This window comes from Mastacembelus armatus, chromosome 4 (assembly GCF_900324485.2).
Source record: "Mastacembelus armatus chromosome 4, fMasArm1.2, whole genome shotgun sequence".
Lineage (NCBI taxonomy): Eukaryota > Metazoa > Chordata > Actinopteri > Synbranchiformes > Mastacembelidae > Mastacembelus > Mastacembelus armatus.
The window spans coordinates 9,195,324-9,213,701 of NC_046636.1; the positions used below are offsets into that span (position 1 = coordinate 9,195,324).

Sequence of the window (18,378 nt, forward strand, 5' to 3'; positions counted from 1 at the left end):
GGTTAAGTGTAAATGCACATTAGATAACCAACAGAAACACAAATTAAAGCATGCAAACACACAGACCTGCGAGTGCTACATTTTTTCTACATGGGTAAGACATTTTCAGGTGGCACAATGGAGAGTGGCAGTAAGGCACAGATTTGACAGATGCGACGACTTTGAACTCTCTGAGCAGGGGTCGTTTCCATGGTTACCTGTTGCTGCTCGGACAGGGGTTTTGGGGGAGTCCATGCTGTCGCGATGGATGGACTTTGGTCGACCCCGCCTCTGCCTGGCCCCACTTGCTGGTCGAGGTTTGATGACTGTGTCCATGTCCTCCATCAATTTGAGCTGCTTCCTCCTGAGATATTCCTGCTTGATGAACTCCCTCCTAGCCTTGTCCTCCTCCTTCCTGAGACGCTCTTCCTCTGCTTTCAATCTACACAGAACAGAAGCATAGAAGAAGAGTCAACTGGTATTTCTTCTTAATGAATTATACAGTATTATGTCAAAATATGACTTTCTTTTGTAAAGCACTTTGCATATTATCTGCTTGACTGTAGTGGATTTATCTAATTTATATATAAAGGTATTGTGATTTGCTAAAAAGTGTTAAGTAGATCAATAAATTACTAAACTGATAAAATTATTTTGACAGAAACTACTTTAATGATTGATATTTGAATATTCGAAATTCTCTTTTTCCAGCTTCTCAAATATGAAGATGTGATGGTTTTCTTTAGTAACATTGAACTGTATATCTTTTGATTTTCATTTCAAATTAGTATAATAATAAAGTGTGTAAGTGAAATGAACTATGTTTACAAAATTCCACTCAGATCAACATTATTAGTGAATATAAGTGTAAAATATTTCTACTGTTGGATAATAATTATAATTTGGATGATGAAACATTTTTTCAATGCCAGACTAATGAAAAGAGCACACATCCTTGCACCGCTTTACTTGAGTGCTCTGAAAATGTGTATGGATGTTTCCTGATGTGACGACAAACCGAGCTTCCTCCTTCTTCTGCTCCAGCTCAGCTTCTAACTGCATCTTCCTCTGGTGGCTCTCCTTCTCCCTTCTCATTCTTTTCTCCAGCAGCGCTGCCCTTTTCTGAGCCATGTTCTCCTCTGCCTTTCCATCGTCCTAGGTCATGAAGGAAAGAAAGTCAGTGACCTTGCAATGCAAGATCTACTGTAAATGGTATTTTAACCAGAAAGAAGCTTAATTTACTAGATATGTTCATCTAGGACAAAGGGCGGTCAGGAGAACGAGGGCAAAACTGTCCTACAGTTTTCAAATGCTGTAGATCAGGAGACTGAGTGGTATTATTGTGTGATACTCCTTAAATCATTTGTCTAACAGGAGGAGGAGCAGGAGGCTATTCTAACAATGTTTTGTCAAACATTTATACATACACTACAATGTATTATAAAAGACAATATCAAAATGCATTTTAACTTACCAGCCTGTTAATTTCAACACAATTTCTAGTTTATGTGAACAGCCTTTGCTCATCCCTTAGTATCCAACCTCACAATCTATTCAATTTACCACTCCTGCAACCCCACATTTCCACAGCTGTGCCTGAATTATTCACAACAGCCCCAGTTTTCTGATCTACATCAAATACCCAGACTGCACCCAGCAAGCCATCTTACAACCCATAAATAGGAAGATGATGCTGTCCTCAGTCTGCATATTTCCTGAACCATTCATCTTCTAATTTTAGGAACAAGAGTGTTCTTATAAAAACAAACATGGCTGCCTGGGGTTCAGGGGTAAGTTACCAGTGGTGTTGCACAGCTGCAATTTGGACTCTCAACTCTATATAAATATATCTGGTTTTTACTGCTGGTTCTATATTCAGAGGTTTTGATAATACAGTAGGTGGTCATATTGTCTGTGTGGTTTCTCTGTGATGTTTACATTTCTTGCTGATTATAGAGTACATATGCAATATGGTGACAGAAATTCCCTAAAACAGTTTACCTTGAAGAAGAAGCCGCGGCACATTTTCTGTTCCTCATCCAGGCATTCCACATTACCCTGCTGTATGTCCAAACCATCATCAAGTGTCAGGGCCTCCAGTGGCTGAACAACTGACAGAGAAACCTCAATCAAGCTGCTCTTTGTTTGTGCTGAGACTTCTGGCTGGGAAGGAATCAGTGCTGTTGGTGTTACTGTGAAGGTTTCTACCACAGGGTGGGCCAAAACCTCAGGGACTGATGACTCAATGGCAGCTTTGACATCTACAGCTGATTTCTGAACTTGGGTTTTCTGGTCATCTGTTTCCTTGTCAGTGATCCTGGATTGGCTGTCAGCCTCTATTACCTGGTTTTTGGCATTTGAATCTATTTGTCTTTGCTCTCTTTTCGGGGAGCTGACGGGTGAGCTGCCTACACATGTACTGGCAAGCTCCCTCTCTGGGGAAAGGAGGGAATCAATCTCCTTGTTTTTATCTCCATCTGCACCTACTGTCTCTGAATTGGCAGTTGCTGGTTTCTCCCCCATGTAAACGAAAGAACTTGCCAAAGGCTGGCAGGGAGAAAACCGCCGTAGCCTTGGAATGCTGTCGACAGATTGTGGGGCTGTTAGGACTCGATTGTAGGGGGCAAGTTTTAGCTCACTCGGCCGAGTGGTGCGGGGATTACGTGAGTGGAAGGAAGCAGATTTGCGTTTGATGCTGGTTGGAGAGCGATGAGTGGAACGAGGGGAATCGGCAGGAGAAGAAGGTCCTGAGGATCGAGTAACAGCTCCAGCTCGACTGTGTTTTTGTGGCGAGGGGTTTGCATGTGGAGGAGGTATGACCCACGCCTGCTGATGTTGTTGCTCCCTCATGGCCATGATCACTTCCTGCTGCTGTGCTAATCGCTGCATCTCTGTCTGGAGGAAAGCTAAAGAATGGTTGAGTTTCTCAATAGAACGTGTATACTCTGTGAGATCTACTTCGGTTGGCTGAACATGGCTTTGCCCACCCTCCTCTCCCGCTGCAGGTGACTTTGTCCAACAGGATCCTGTGCTGCTTTGCTCAGCTCCATCAGGTGTGTCTGCTTTGCTCCTCCCAAATTTAAAGATGGGGCTTGTGCTTGCTGCCTTGCTTTCTCCCTCAATTTTCCTTCCTTCCTCTCCACTGGCTGCCCCATCTCCTTTTCTTTTTACCACGTTGAGAAATGCTGAGTGACCCATCTTTTGTCGATGCCTTGTAAAAGCAGCTTCCACTTTCTTCTTCTGTGCTTCAATGGCTTTCCGTTTCTCCTCCAGTCTCATCCTCAGTTGTACCATCTCTGTCGCCATGACTTGAGCAGGGTCATTGGGTGGAAGTTGCACAGGTGTAGGTGATGCTTGAGTACTAAGGTTTGGTGTGGCTTGTTGATGTATGGGGCTGTGCTCAGGGGTTGGGGCCCAGGAGACAGATAATGGTAGGCCAAACTCAGAGCCCTCAGGAGTGGTCTTGAGGGAGCTGCTGCTGCCCCTCCCTGAATCAGGTGCTGATGGATTGAGCTTCTTCAGCTTCTGTTCGGCAAAGCTGGTCATCTTCACTGCTGAGGGGGATTTACTCTGACTGCTTGGGCAAGGGCTTGGTGTGTCCATATCCAGCTCCATATTCACAGAGCAGTCTTTCAGAGAGGAATCTTCATCCAGCATGTCCTCGGTTTGGATATGAATCCCAGTGTCCACCTCTGTGGTGTCTGTGGTGCTCAGAGTTCCTTTGGAGTCCAACTCCGACACAGGCTCCAAGCCACCATCACCAGCCCTATGGTCCTGACTGTGCAGGAAGAAACCGTTGTTGATTACCTCCACTGGGGGCCTGTTCGGACTGTGAATGATCTGAAGAGCCTCCTCCATAGAGGGAGTTGTTGGCATGGCACTCTCATGCCCATTAGGATAAGCTTGCCTGCCAGGTTCCATACCAGCCAGGCTGTCCGGGCAGCCCTCCTCCTCAATGCCCACACTCTGACCATTCACTGGTTGGAAGGAGAGGTTACGCTTCATTCCACGAGGCAGGTGATGGACCTTGAAACCAGAACCATCATCAGTACTGACAGACCTAACCATGCCACGTGTGGATGAAAGAGAAGTAGGTGCAGAGTCTTCTTTGTCAAAGGGGATGTCAAAAGACACTCCATAAGGCCCAGACCTTAACAAGAATATGAAAAAGAAACTGTAAGTAAATCTACAAATAAAAAAGGATTTTTCAGAAAAGATTGATTTGGCAACAAATAATGAGCAATATGCTTTTTGTTAATCAACATGGGATAATTAAAAGTTTTAGGAACTGGATATTTTTAAATGAGCAGCACATGGACATTTATATTACTAACCTTTTCTCTTTGGGCCAGGTACCAAGGTTGCCATCAACAAAAGACATTGACGTTGATCTCTTGATCTCTCCTGGATGACAGAAATAAGCCAAGTAAGAATAAAAAACACCAATGAATGTATCTATGAGTAAAGCACAATTTTGGGTAAAAATAAATTCATTAATTGATTAAAAAAAAGCACCTGAGTTTCGAGGCTGGGGTCGCAGGGGCAAACTGGAAACAGATAATGACATATGTTATACATTGTAAATTTTAGCTTTCGTTTGTCCAGATAATGAGTTTGTTGTTAACACTAAATACTGTAATTTGGACAAACATACCTGGGTCTTTCGGGACTGGGTGGTCTTTCCATGAAGCTCCTCTTAGTTGCCTTGGAGATGGGGATGGCTGGCAAACTCTTCAACACAGATGAAGTCTCTGCAGTGAAACAATGGAGATGACTAATCAAACTCTTCTTTCACAATGGATAGCAAAATAATACTGTAATTCATTATGCACAATTTATTTTGCTTTGTTCATGTCCATCCATCCACTTATATACCCACTTATTCCTTAACAGGGATCTGCTGGAGCCTATCCCAGCTCTCTTTCGGGTGGAAGGCAGGGGTACACCCTGGACAGGTCACCAGTCCAAAGACAAACAACCACACACGCTCACACTCACTCCTATGGCGTGCACAAGCACAGGGAGAACATGCAAACTCCACACAGCTCATCCACCATGCTGCCCTGCTTTGTTCATGTTTCAGATAAAATGTACCTGGAAGTAAATCTTCAACTAGCATTTATTCTTTCTATACATGACACCAATGGTGCAATTCCTGCTATAAATTCTATTGTAGTATCAAAACTAAAGACTTGCCTGTGCCTTCATGTTCCAGTGTTCTTGGTTTCACAAAAGATGGTTTAACAACCTCAAACCACCAAAAGACCTCTGCCATGAAGACCAGGTAGTTATTCTGGGGAAAAATTAAAACAAATAAGATACATGGGTTAGTCAATCACTCAGATCAAAGATACTATAAAGAGACAAATGGCGGCTTCCAGGAACAAATTCTGTATCTGTCCTTGTTTTAGCTCATCCACAGCAGCACCTTTTATGGAATTGCATTGTATCTGTTTCTCCAGAAGGTGTCTCTGTTGACTTCAACACAGGAGCTGTGATGAGTATTACTTTTATATCTGCTTATAAATAATTTACATTGCTCCATTTTACCGACACTTCATATCTCAGACTACAGAGGAGTAGCGTACAAGGAAATTTATATGTATGTTTTTTATTTCTGCAAAGCCATCAGATGTTTTTTCATTAAAAATGAGCAAGATTCAATTGAATAAAAATGTGATCTTCCACAGTGCTAGATGTTTTTGTAGCAATTAATCAAATGTAATCATCATCATGGCTTTTCGCTTGCTGGATAAGCTAATCTTCCACTACATAATAATGTCAAAAGCCCTTGTATTAGTAGAGGGTAACCGTTATTGCATTAATCTAATGTAACTTAAAAAAAAAAAAAAAAGAGGTCAGCTATTTTTTTGTGTTCTCAATCATCAGCATATAATCCACAAGTCAGTTTGAATTAGAAATAAGTTAAGAATTAGTTAAGAAATGTTGGAGGAATTTTTGCTATGCCAGAATCAGGTCAGCATATAGTGAGAGGTAAAGTGCATGAAGAAATTAGCATGCATAAATTATCTATCTTACAAAGTCATTTTAATCAGTACTATATGTTTTCAACCACAGTTCTCTTTTCTTATAACAAAGGAAAATGTGTAGACTGTGAAAGACTATTACACTTCTTAAAAAGCAAATCTGCCAGTATTATACTACTGTATATAACAGGGTTACAATCCAGTATGTTGCCTTCAGGAGACATTACTGAACAAAGCACATGCTTGGCAGATTCCCTTCTGTTGCCATTTTATCTAACAGTGTAAAGTATTTTTTTTTAATGAAAACCATTTTTGCTGTCAGGGATCAAATCATTGCAGCTGTTAGCTTTGTTTTAAATTAATATACTGCTAAAAAAAAAAAAAAAAGAATGTGTCAGAAAACAAAGAACTGGAAATGGCAGACATTTGTGCGTTGACATATTTCAAGAATCAATACTTGATTAATCATCAAAACCTAACAGCAGTTTTTGAAATGAACATGTTGGTACTCACTCATAGACATGCATGTGCACACACATATACATGTTAAAACAAGTGCAGTGAAGCAGGGACGACCTTGAGGAAACATACGCCCTCCCTGTCCTCAGTCCATGATCTCCAGACAAAGACAATGCTGCATAGCTCAGTTCTAAAGATCCCTAATTCACTTCATCAGCAACATTTCATACTACTAGGCAACACGCACATATTGTATATCTACACAGCAGGTTTATATGTGAACAATGGAAACATATAGACACTTTTTAGTATTAAACAACACTCTCACGGTTCATTTAACACTGGAAAATTGTGCTGTGCACCCCTGAAGCTGTTTAACTACAATGCAAAAGTATGCAGGGAGGGTAGAGGCAATTAACACCAACAACACTGGTCTCCCCTGGGAATTACTGCGGTATTTCATGTTTTTTTTTTTTTTTAACCTCACATGCCACTATGCAGAGCTGCAAAAGTCTGAAAAGGTGTCTGCTATGACAGAATCTGCTTTAGGTGTGAGAAGCAGTAGAACACATTGTTACCAAAATAATTAATCAGAAAGATATCAAATTATCTTCTTTGCATGCAAATGGAAGTCCCTTCTTATGACCCTGGGGTTACAATACTAATAACCAACAAGTCAAATGCCAAAATTCTTGTTACCTTTAGGGGTGTTCAGTGTGTAAAACACTCCTTGGTTAGAATGAACAGAAGACAAAACAGCCAGAAAGAAAGAAAGATAGAAGCAAAAATCTCTTTTCATTTGACCTGTCCAGATTGGTAGCAACAGCCCAACCCAACTTCTCTCTTCCCATCTGTTCAAGAGACTACTGCTGACACACCAGGTGTGAGTGCATCATTCTCCGGATGAAAACGGGAACCTGATTGGTGATTAGGAGCTCAGGGTTAAGGGAGGTGGGAGGAGCTAATCTACTCTGCAGGGATGGGCACAAACAGCCCAGTCCTGCAAGTATTACACATGTACATCTTCACGTGTGATTGGTGTAGCACTTAAATGTACCGGCAGGGCTTGAAAAAACACACCCAACATGCAAGTCACATGTACACACCATACAAATTACATTATCCACCACAGCAAGACACAAGGCTAGCCACACATTGAGCATTCACAGGGCATTAATGTCAACAGTCATTGGGCCAGACGGTTGATTAAAGGATCTAGGTCCTGCAGGCACAGCCAGGCTCACTCCAATCTGGAAAACCCACTCTCCTGATTTAGTGCCAAGTTTATCAGGCTGTCCTCAGTTGACTGCTGAAGAACCTGGGCTTATAGTACATGTCCAAAATTGAAATAAGTTTTCTAAAAGAACCCAAACATAGATATGATTCCAAAGTTTCATGTTAAAAAATCCATAATGAATTAATGAAAGCATATCATGAATGAAAATAACATTCATTCAAATACTTGAACTTCACAGAACCCTTGCACTCCTTACCTGCTGGTGATCAAGGACCTGAAGTTTACTCTGATGAAATATTCACAGTGAGTCACACTGGGTATGTCAGCCTATCAAACAAATGTAGTGTAATCCAGTAAAACAAAACCTATGTAGTACTTTAACATCCATTATCATATTAGTTAGCTGAATTAGTTTGTTGGAACACTGTGTGCTACATTTGTCAGTTGATAGTTTATAGTGGAAGACAAATGCTTCATTGGTCACTAGTCAGATTATAGTCAAATGGCTAACTAACTGAGAGCCATGCTGATGAGGCAGCTTATGAATTTCAGTAAATGTGGTAATTGCCTTTTTAAGGGCAACCTCAGCATGTCTGCTAATAATCATCCGGTAAAGCAGACGAGAACGCTGGAGAAAAGCCAAAGCTGGTAAATTTTGCCTTCTTGGATCCACAGATGGTAATTTAGATGTGCTGTGAATTAATTAAATGAAAAGCTGGTTAATGGGAGTGGGCAGACATGATTTACTAGTCTAGTGTCCTTTAGGAATGAATGGCCCTTGGTAATGTATGTATGCCATTGCTTTGGGGTTTGGGCACTGGGGGTTAATCCACTGTCTCTTATTTTTGTGTTATTCTGTTGGCAAAAGACACACACTCAGCTGTCAAATGCTCACATTATGAGGATTCATGCTCTGTTCCAGTTTTCTGCATTTACTGTATCCAAGGTCTTCAGATGACTAAGAGCTATTAAAGTGTTTAAGCCACACCAATCATAATCTTACACCTCTAGACCCCTGTGACACTCTGTAGGGTTTTAGGGAAAACTTAAAGAAAAAAAATGAATTAATCAGCAAAATTGATCACTCAAATTGATTAAAACTATCATAGATTGCTAATGAATGTAACTCTTGGGCACATCCATAATTAACACAGAGTACATGTTTTCTGCAAAATATCCACACGGTTCAATCATAATCTAGAAATGTTTCTTCACACAATAGTTTTATGTTTTCATTATAAATGAAAAACATCAGTTCTTATCATCACTAATCACATCTGATAGAACAATTAGCACAGCAACCTTTCTGGCTAAGTGTGAAATTTGTCATTTTGCATATGCCTCTGTATTTTTCTGTGGGGATGCTTAGTGATGGGCATGTCTAAACATATCAAGTTCCCAAAGGATGCTGTCCCTCTTTATCTCTTTTCCTCCCTCAATCTCCTCTCTAACAATTTCAATCCCTGTTATCACTCCTTCATCTCTTCTCTCCTGTTCTCATTTTCTTCCACATCAGCACCTCTCTTACTTACCCTCCCCGCTAATGTCTCGGCTCAGTCTCAATAACAAGGTCTGCATTAGTATGACGGGCCACAACGTGTAGCTACTGAGGGTGTGACTGCCTGGAAACTGGGTCAAGGTTACTAAATCTAACTGGTTCTGGATGCAGTTTTGGCTCCGTTGTTGCTCTCAGGCAATTATTCTGCCCTGCTGGGATTTTTTAAATCCCTTGTGAAATCACTGTCAGAACAATTACGCTATTGGCTAGTTCACTCAACTCAATTATTACTATCAGTACAAATATCAATATTGCAGGTACCATTTATAAGCATTCGCATGGCTTTCTTTCTCACATCTCAGCCACAGTACTCCAATTCTCAGTTTCATATTGTTTATTAATACATTTATGCAGTGCAAAGCAAACTTTTTCTACTTTTTCTCTCGACTTATGTCCTTTGAATGGCCTGTGTTCTGTCTGTGCTGAGATTGACAGTTCTCTCTTAGAGAACATGCTGAGGTGATACAAAGTCAGGCAAAGTCAAATTCATCCAAGCACATCAGCTCTTTACTGCTTATGCAGCTCTCATGCAAAACACACCAGGAGCCAGACATACCAGGAATGAACACAAACACACCACAGAGGGAAAATTACACCACACAACTACTATGTCACAGGATAGTGAGAGTGACTGTTGTGGGTACTGTGGACTCCAGTAACTATTATGGCTATTTGATGAAAAGGATATGCTTCTTGCAGCAACATACATACATGCATACAGTCAACCCCAAAATTATTCATACCCCTGGCAAATTCTGACTTAAAGTTACTTTTATTCAACCAGCAAGTTTTTTTCTTGATTAGAAATGACACAGGCGTCTCCCAGAAGAAAATAAGACGATGTACAAGAGGCATCATTGTGGAAAAAATTATTACTCATTTTTTATTTACATTTGAACAAAAAGTGGCATGTGAATAAAAGTAACTTTAAGTCAGAATTTGCCATGCAAATAGGAGAAAGAAAACTAGAGTAAAGACCAGAACAGAGCTGGAAAACTGTTATGTATACTTTGGAAAAAGAGCACACTTCCTGCTTTTAACTGGACAGTAATTGGGGCTTGTGTCATTTCTTTCTGCTGAAAGCAATAAAGCTTTCTGACTTCATTCTGTCACCTTTGGATATTTTTACCAGACCTCTTGCTGATCTCAAGTTTTTATTGTAGAAAAGAAAGAAGTAGGGCAGGGAGTGGGTTTACTGATAAATACAGTGTCTAAGCTGTTTGTATGACAGGTGCACTGCAGATGCATCACATATTTATATAACAATAAATTAGAATCCATAATCTCACATCCGCATCAGACAACCGGATCTGATACTACACATACAGTGACACATGGGTGTCAGAAGAAAAATGTGGTAATGAACACAAAACAATGTAAACTGAGTTTGTAACTGAGAGAGATGGAGTGAGTCAGTGACATATAGAGAGTAAGAAAGGTCAGAAACAGGGAGCCAAAGTATGATCAGAGAAAATTAGAAAAAAAAAAAAAAAAAAAAAAAAAAAAAAAAATCAGAAAGTCAGAACAAAACAAAAAAGGAGCAAGGTAAACAAACAAATTGGACAAGGACATTTGGAAAGAATGACAAGTTATTGAAGAAATAGAAAAGAATGGAAAGGAAATTACACAAGGAAGAAAAGAATGAAAAAATGTGCAAACATGTTAAAAGAGCAGGCTGAGTGCAACTCTCCAGGCCTGTGGTTGGTGAACACATAGCTTGGACTGAGGTTTTTCCACTGGCATGACTCATCACACTTGCCTACAGAGCTGCCCATTACTCCTATTTCATTTAAATATACTGACTGAACACAATTCCATGTGATCTTTTAATTTAGTTGCATTAAAAACACATGAAGGAATTAACACATTAACAGATCTGTATCAGTTTACAGAAGCAACATAACACTTGGAGAGTTTTTTGTTGTAATTTTGTAAATGTGGTAACTAAGACCTGACATTTCCCTCATGATTTTTAAGAACCAATAATTATTTGGATCTTACATAGAAAAAAGATTTCATATAGGGTTAAATTTTTACAAATGGTTTTTCCTCCATTGCTACTCATTAGTGCTACTACACGTTTCTTTTGGCACGTACTGGTCCCATCTAAAAAGCACTGTTCTAATGTGGTAGTAGTAATGCAATTTAAATTCTGACAGACAATTCTCCGATACTGCAATGAATGTTACACGCTATCTGCAAAAGCAATTTCAGAGTGGAGGATTGGACTGCAGAGAGAACTTCTGGACACCAACCAAACAGGATCAGTATCACAATACATAAGTCAAGCCAGAGCAGTGTATTCTGTGACAGTTTGCATATTTTACTCCTTAAAAAGAACAGAGATTCCTTAATGTGCAAGACCAACATACATACTCTAACATGGTAAAAATATATATTTTCATTTCTGCATTTTAAATTCAAACTTTTGAATCATACAAATTCATTTTAAACTTAAGGTACCACTAAATGCTGCCATTTTTTTCACACAAAGACTTGAACGTAACAACTAAACTTCAATGGTTTGATAAAGGAGGAGTTAGGGTCAAATTATTTTTAATTTAATAATCTCACTTAGGAAATGAAGCATGCAGTAGGTTTGAACAGTACCTTGATGGTGGAGGAGGCGTAGAGCATGTCCTCCAAACTAAAGTGGCAGCAGCTGTTCAGGTTGTCTTTGCAAAAGTCCTGAATGAGCTGCAGGTTGTAGAGGCGATCGGCTAACGTCATGTTTTCCTTCAGATAGACATCTGGGAAGGCAGAGGGAGCCATCGGGTGTGATGTCAATAAGAATCTGATGATTTAAGTGGCTCTGATCATAGAGCACAACAGTGTTTTTCTATACTGTGCAGGTGACACTTGGCTGAGCTCAGAGTTGTGTGTCTTTGAGTCAAAATGTGTGAAGTATTAAATACAATAACATGAATGACTGACCAATCACTACAGTGGTCTGAATGTCATTACTCTGTGGGTGGAGCTGTGTTTTAACGCATTTAAAGAGAAAACAGTGTTGAGTGATTGACTGTTTGCCCCACTGAGGTTGAATATGGGTAGATATTCTGCACAATGGCCTATTATCAGCACACTTCAACAACAAGGTGATTTGATCATGCTGCATTATTTGTCAGTGAGAGAACTTTGCTCTAAAGGATGAACCATTGGTAGGAAGTGGACAGTATTACACAAACCTAGCCCAAACCAATCGAGCTATGCTTAATCAAAATAATATATTATGTATAACTTTTAATACTGAAGGTTTGTACTGAAGGTAAGAATAAACAGCGAGCAACAGCAATTTCCTTTTTTGTTTGAGACCAAGCTTTTTCATTGTTTGTTTCTGAAAGTTTTTGTTAATTTCTTTTCATTTCAGTTTTAATGAATTGAAAAAAAGTGGAAATCTTAGCAGCTTCAGCAAAATTGTAGGCTCCTTAATTTTGAATAAATCATATATTGGATTTTCTGGACTATTATGTATATATTATATATACGTGTTAATTTACTGTCAATTTGTCAAGTAGTTACTAGTTTTAGATTGCACTCTTGACTCAATTGAATATAATAATGTACCGCTGAAAAAGTAAAAACATTTATGTTAATGCAAAATTCTAACTCCTAGTGTAACACCAGAAAATGCCAACCAAAAGAGCGATACTGCAGTTGTCAAAGTGCAGGTAATAAAGTTTTTAGCTGAAACAAAGTTTGGAGTGAGTGTTGGCATTCAGGCAACCTGAGATGGGTGGAGTTGTTTTTATATTAGTTGACATGGATGAATGAATCTGGTAATGCACTTCTGCTTATTGTTATGCCTAGCCTACATTCTTCATAGGCTAATTTAGACTATAATTAGTATAATTAGAAATGTGACTTATACACCAAAGAGACTTATATATGTTTTTTTCTGCCATTTTTGCTAAAAGCAATTAATATTCTGGTGCGATTTATACTCTGTAAAATACAGTAATTTTAGTTCACCTTGTACCTGAGACCCTACTAGACAACTTGCCCCAGATCAACATGCACAACTCTTCCTCCAGCCCACATACTGAAAGCTCCCCATAGATCCACCCACCTACCCATCATCCCCTTTCCTTACCATCCAGGGGAAGCAGCTGAGGACAGTAGAAGTGCAGCAGTGCACCCAGGGCCGAGCCGTCAGTGCTGTCTTTCAGCAGGTTGTCCACTGGGGGGATCCAGGGAACTGGCTGGGTTGAGGTCTGCTCCTTCCTGTATCGAGCCTGGATAATAAATACATACCTATAAAACAGACTGAATTATGTAACATTACCTATCTATGGCTACAGCACCTACTTGGCCAAACTTGTTGAATTATTTATTTTTCAATCTCTAACTCTGGCTGTAAAATTAGTCATGTATAAATGGTGCAAAGCATCACAAATGCTGTATCTTTGCTGTCTTTTTACAGCTGCAACAATCGGTTTATAACACACAGGCTTCATTAGATTTACTCATATGTGAATGTAATTGAATAGTCATGGTGAGACTACTGAGTGAAAACAGTGCCCAGTAAGGCAGTAAGTAGCGCTGCACAGCTGTGACTTACTTTTCCAGATGTTGTGGTTTGATATGGTCCTTATGGTACAGAGAACGAATTAATTATCCTCCCGGCATGTGGAGTATTATCAATAAAAAGGATTATTTGATAAACATAAAAATGCAGAAATGTTTTAGTTTTGTATGTGTAGTAGGTGTGGTGTATAACTATAAAGATGTCGACACATTTGCACTCAATGTTTGAGCTGAAAAGAGAGAATTTTAAAGTGGGTGTGGCACAGAGACTCAGAGATCATTTTATGCAACATGCTCCCAGACCTCCCATTTTTGAAATTAAATTCTGATAAAATTAAGTTGGTTTTTTTCCCCATCATTCTTTAGCTAATCCCTTGGGACCTTTTCAGTGATTCCCGAAGGGAGAATAGTTCCGCTGACAAGAAGCTATTAAAATACAAATTTAGGGGAGTATGTTAGACAAGAGCTCAAAAATGCACCAAGGTCCTTAAAGTCTGAAACCCTGGATTTTGATAAAAAGAGCTTTATACTAAATGGCAGTTAATAAAGATAGTAGAGAATAATAAAGGATACATGTCATTTACACTCTACTGCTTTATTTTATCGCAAATAATTACACAGACATTTTCAACATTTCAGATTCCTGCAGCAGCCACATAAAAAGACATCCAAAATACATAAAAACAGCACAATGAATTGTTAGTCAAGAAAGGGACAGTAGCTGTGTTTATGAAACAGTAGAGTCACAGGTTGATGCACACATGAAATGATGCAGTCAAGGCAGAAAGAGCAATGAGGAGAGAGAGAGACGGTCACTATGGATACATAGATGAAAGGGCGCAGCGCTTGATTAGTTGACTTACAGGCACAAGCTTCATGTACCACTTGGTTGGAGACTGCAGCAGCACAGGAACAAAAAAAAAGCAACAAAGAAATATTCAGTGAGAATAGTTAGTAATGTTATTGGTAATTCAAGGACAGACAGGACATCAGTAAGACCAAACTGTATTACTGGGGAGTGCAAGAAAATTGGCCTAGACAACCAAAATAACCCCCAAATTGTGTTTAGTGTAATTTGGTATTAGGTTTGGAGTATGTGTCATTGTTTTTGCAGAATACAGTGTTTAGGCCAGTCCAAATATCAGCTATGCTGAGGGTTCACAGTCACAATTTCACTTAAATTAAAAAATGGCTACCCCTGCCCTCACTAATGTCAAATGTCTCCCACATCACATCAGTGTTAACAAACACAACAGAAGAAACATTTAAAATCCTATAAATAATGGATATTTATGCTAAACCTTCATGTGACCTGTGTTAGAAGCTCAAATTAGAATAATAAAATAAGTGTAATATATAATGGCACACCATTTACTTGACTGAGCCACTGCCAGATTAGAATTGACACCTATGTGTCCAAACTACATGTAAACTGGAGAATACTAGGAACAAAATGCCTTTTGTTCTTTGACTCATTACTGTACGTCTTTTCACAATTGCTGCATGTGGTATACATTACATCCTAAAGTAAGACAGCCAGTAAAAAATTAGAAATAAGCTCTAGGTCTTGGGTATGTAAAACACAATTTGCATATAACTTGTTTTGTGCGTGCGTGCATGGGTGTGTGCGTGTGTGTGTGTGTGTGTGTGTGTGTGCGTGTATGTGCAGGTTAGACTCCCATAACAGCCAATGGCTTTATCAATAAACATGCACTCTTCTCTGATGCCACCACAATTTTTGTTATAGTGTTTAAAAATGTGCCTTTATCCCCAGTTTGCTTCCAGGTACACAGCTAATGTCTTCAAGCTCTGAAATGTCTTGTGTTAAAAAAAAAAATCTGATATACAGTACCAGTCAAACGTTTGGACACACTTTCACATTCAATTTAAAGGTGAAATGTGTCCAAACTTTTGACTGCACTCAATATGACATCAACAGTTTATTTGTTGGGTTTCTATGTAAAGTGCCTTGAGATGATTTTGTGATTTGGCGCTATACAAATAAATCGAACAGAATTGACTGAACTGAAAAGTCAAGAAAAGAGAAGAGTATCAGCTAAGTAGATACAATGAAAAAAGAAAAAACAAAGAACGCTCCCAGTGGATAAAAGTAATCAAACTGTCTGCTATCTACTGACAATGAAAGCTGATTCAAGAAGAGGAGAGGCTTTCCTCAGTTAGACTAATAGCTAATTCCCACACTACCTGGAATCATCAAAGAACCAAATATAAGTGCCATTCAAGTGGCTGGCAAGTCAGTAACTTCAAAAGGCTAGTTAGCACTCCTGAGACAATACAGCTGCTTTGTACTGAAACCCCCAAAATAAATATTAAAATGTGCAACATAATGAAAACATCCAACTGTAGGCGTCTTCGATTCTCCTGATTACATTGTCACAACTCTCTGAGAGGTAAATTGGTAAATTAAATCTGAGAAAAACACCTGATGTAATCTAATCTACAACACGTTAGTCAATCAGTTTTATCTATCTGACCTTAAATGAACTGCCTTCGTAGCGAATATCACATGATGAATCCAAATGAACGTGACTCTTTTGATGTATTGCAGAAAAGCGAAACATCTGCTAAAATTTGAAAATCATTTTAATATTGTTAATTCTGAAAATGCTTGGTTTGCATGTCATAAAAAGCACTGACCTATCAACTTACACTGGATTGCAAAAATGATCCATGATGAAAAATATGTCTTATTTCCTATATTTCTTTCCCTCTCAATACATTTGCAAAATGAAACACAGTGTATGTTTTGAGTGATGCTGTGTGTATAATCTAACTCCTACTCTATGCCCTGTATTGTTCTCTGGAGGTACTGTGTATATCAGCTCTTTCTTGCATTTTAGCAGATATTATCAAATATTGTGTCATAATCACATACATTTGTCAAACACAACACAGCTGATTCATAAACATTTGTTGCACTGTGCAAATCAAGTGATTCTGAGACATATCTTTCAATATAAACGTAATATTCCTGACTTGAAGAAAACATTAGCTCTAGTACAGTATGAAATTCAGTGGCATTACATGGTGCATTTTTAGGCAGAGAGAATGCGCAAACTCTGGCCTTATTTCACCTCTCCAGGCCAAGTGCTCCCCAGTACATGACCTCACAAAGTCAATGCTGGCTTACAGGCCAAATTGAACATTTGGCTGGTGGGAGGGGATCATGGTGTGACACAGAGCAGAAATAGATCAGACTTTGGGTTATGATAATTTCTCTGGCTGTTTGTATACATCCACTATTAATGGAAAAATACTTTGCTAAGACTTGATTTTTAGTATATATTTAAAAGAACCCACTACATGTTAAACATTAGAGCAGTTATACATACGGTATGTCAGCATGATGCTTTAGTTTATGATTTTTATACTTTCCTTGTCTGTTAATCAATACCATACACTATGTTTATTGAATGTCATATATCATATAAACCATTTACAATTTCTTCTACTAGCCTTGTTCTTGTTGTTGCATTCTTCAAGGATGATTAATATTAAATATATACCAAAAATGAAATTATTATTTCCAGGGATAGTATAGTAACAGTAAGTAAACAGGGAGGTGAGACTGTTTGGATAAAGGACACAAACACAAACTGCCACAATTCGCCTATTAACGATTCAACCTTAACTTTGAATGATAGTGTACTTTGAATACACAACTCTCAAGAAGATGAAGAAGATGAAGACTGCTGGCACCGGAATTGATGATCTGAAATCTGGCTTAAGAGTTTAAAATCTGTTAAGGTCACCAATCAACCCCCTGGTGAGAGGTAGGGCCTTCATCCATCATCTTCTTACAGAAGACTCACATACACGCAAAAATATCCTACTTGTGTATTTATGAATACACGCACTCCACCCAATACCACTTCAATCATTCTGCGACTTGCCCTCTTCCCTCAAAGTTCATCCTGGGAAGCCAGACATGCCTGGCTGAGCTTCTGCAATTTAAATGGATTAGTCCTCTCTTTTCTCTGTCCTGATGTTGCTTTTGCAGTTCCCCCCTCTAACTCTCCACCCGCCTTACCCCTGGAGACAGTACAGTAGGCTAAAATAAAGAGACTGTTGCCTTAGTGTTGTCCTGTAGCGTACTTGCTTCTCACTGAAACAGAGGCTGACTGCGTGACTCACACTGCAGTCATACCATAAAAACAGAAGGGGGGTGGGGTGGTCCGGGGAGGTGATGAGTGATAGGAAAGGCAGAGAGAAGATAAATGTAGCTGCTCGACATCAGCTAAAGAACATTAGTGCACAATTTTTTTCAGATTTGTGTAGGCTGGGTTTAACTGATTATTTCATTTTCTCTTCTCTTTTAGAGCTGACTGATGTTACTATAAGGTGTATGCTATATTAGAAAAAAAGACAGGGAATGAAATTTGCCATTTCCTGACACACATGGTGATGGTGGTGGTGGGGGGAGAAAAGGATTAATAAATTCACATGCTGAAAGAAAAGAGGTTGAAGTTGGACAAAATGTTAAAACCAGTCCTAACACAACAGCATACGAATCAGTTTAAAATGGTTGACCACTATTCAATATTTTATCCTGATTTAGTACATTCTGCTATAAATATTTCACCTTTTTGAATTTGCAGTGCACTCAGTTG

General features: G+C 39.1%; 1 protein-coding gene across 2 annotated transcripts in view; it reads right to left on the bottom strand.

Moving 5' to 3' along the window:
* The window catches only part of camsap2a (calmodulin regulated spectrin-associated protein family, member 2a), a 42,124-nt gene that overhangs the window by 5,274 nt on the left and 18,472 nt on the right, over window positions 1-18,378 (bottom strand). For both annotated transcript variants that reach the window (XM_026323771.1, XM_026323770.1), the window contains exons 5-13: window positions 13,314-13,455; window positions 11,831-11,970; window positions 5,176-5,272; window positions 4,634-4,730; window positions 4,495-4,526; window positions 4,314-4,383; window positions 1,981-4,129; window positions 998-1,134; window positions 198-421 (exon numbers count right to left, since the gene is read on the bottom strand). In XM_026323771.1, the coding sequence (XP_026179556.1) occupies window positions 198-421; window positions 998-1,134; window positions 1,981-4,129; window positions 4,314-4,383; window positions 4,495-4,526; window positions 4,634-4,730; window positions 5,176-5,272; window positions 11,831-11,970; window positions 13,314-13,455 (3,088 nt within the window). The remainder of the gene's footprint in view (window positions 1-197; window positions 422-997; window positions 1,135-1,980; window positions 4,130-4,313; window positions 4,384-4,494; window positions 4,527-4,633; window positions 4,731-5,175; window positions 5,273-11,830; window positions 11,971-13,313; window positions 13,456-18,378) is intronic.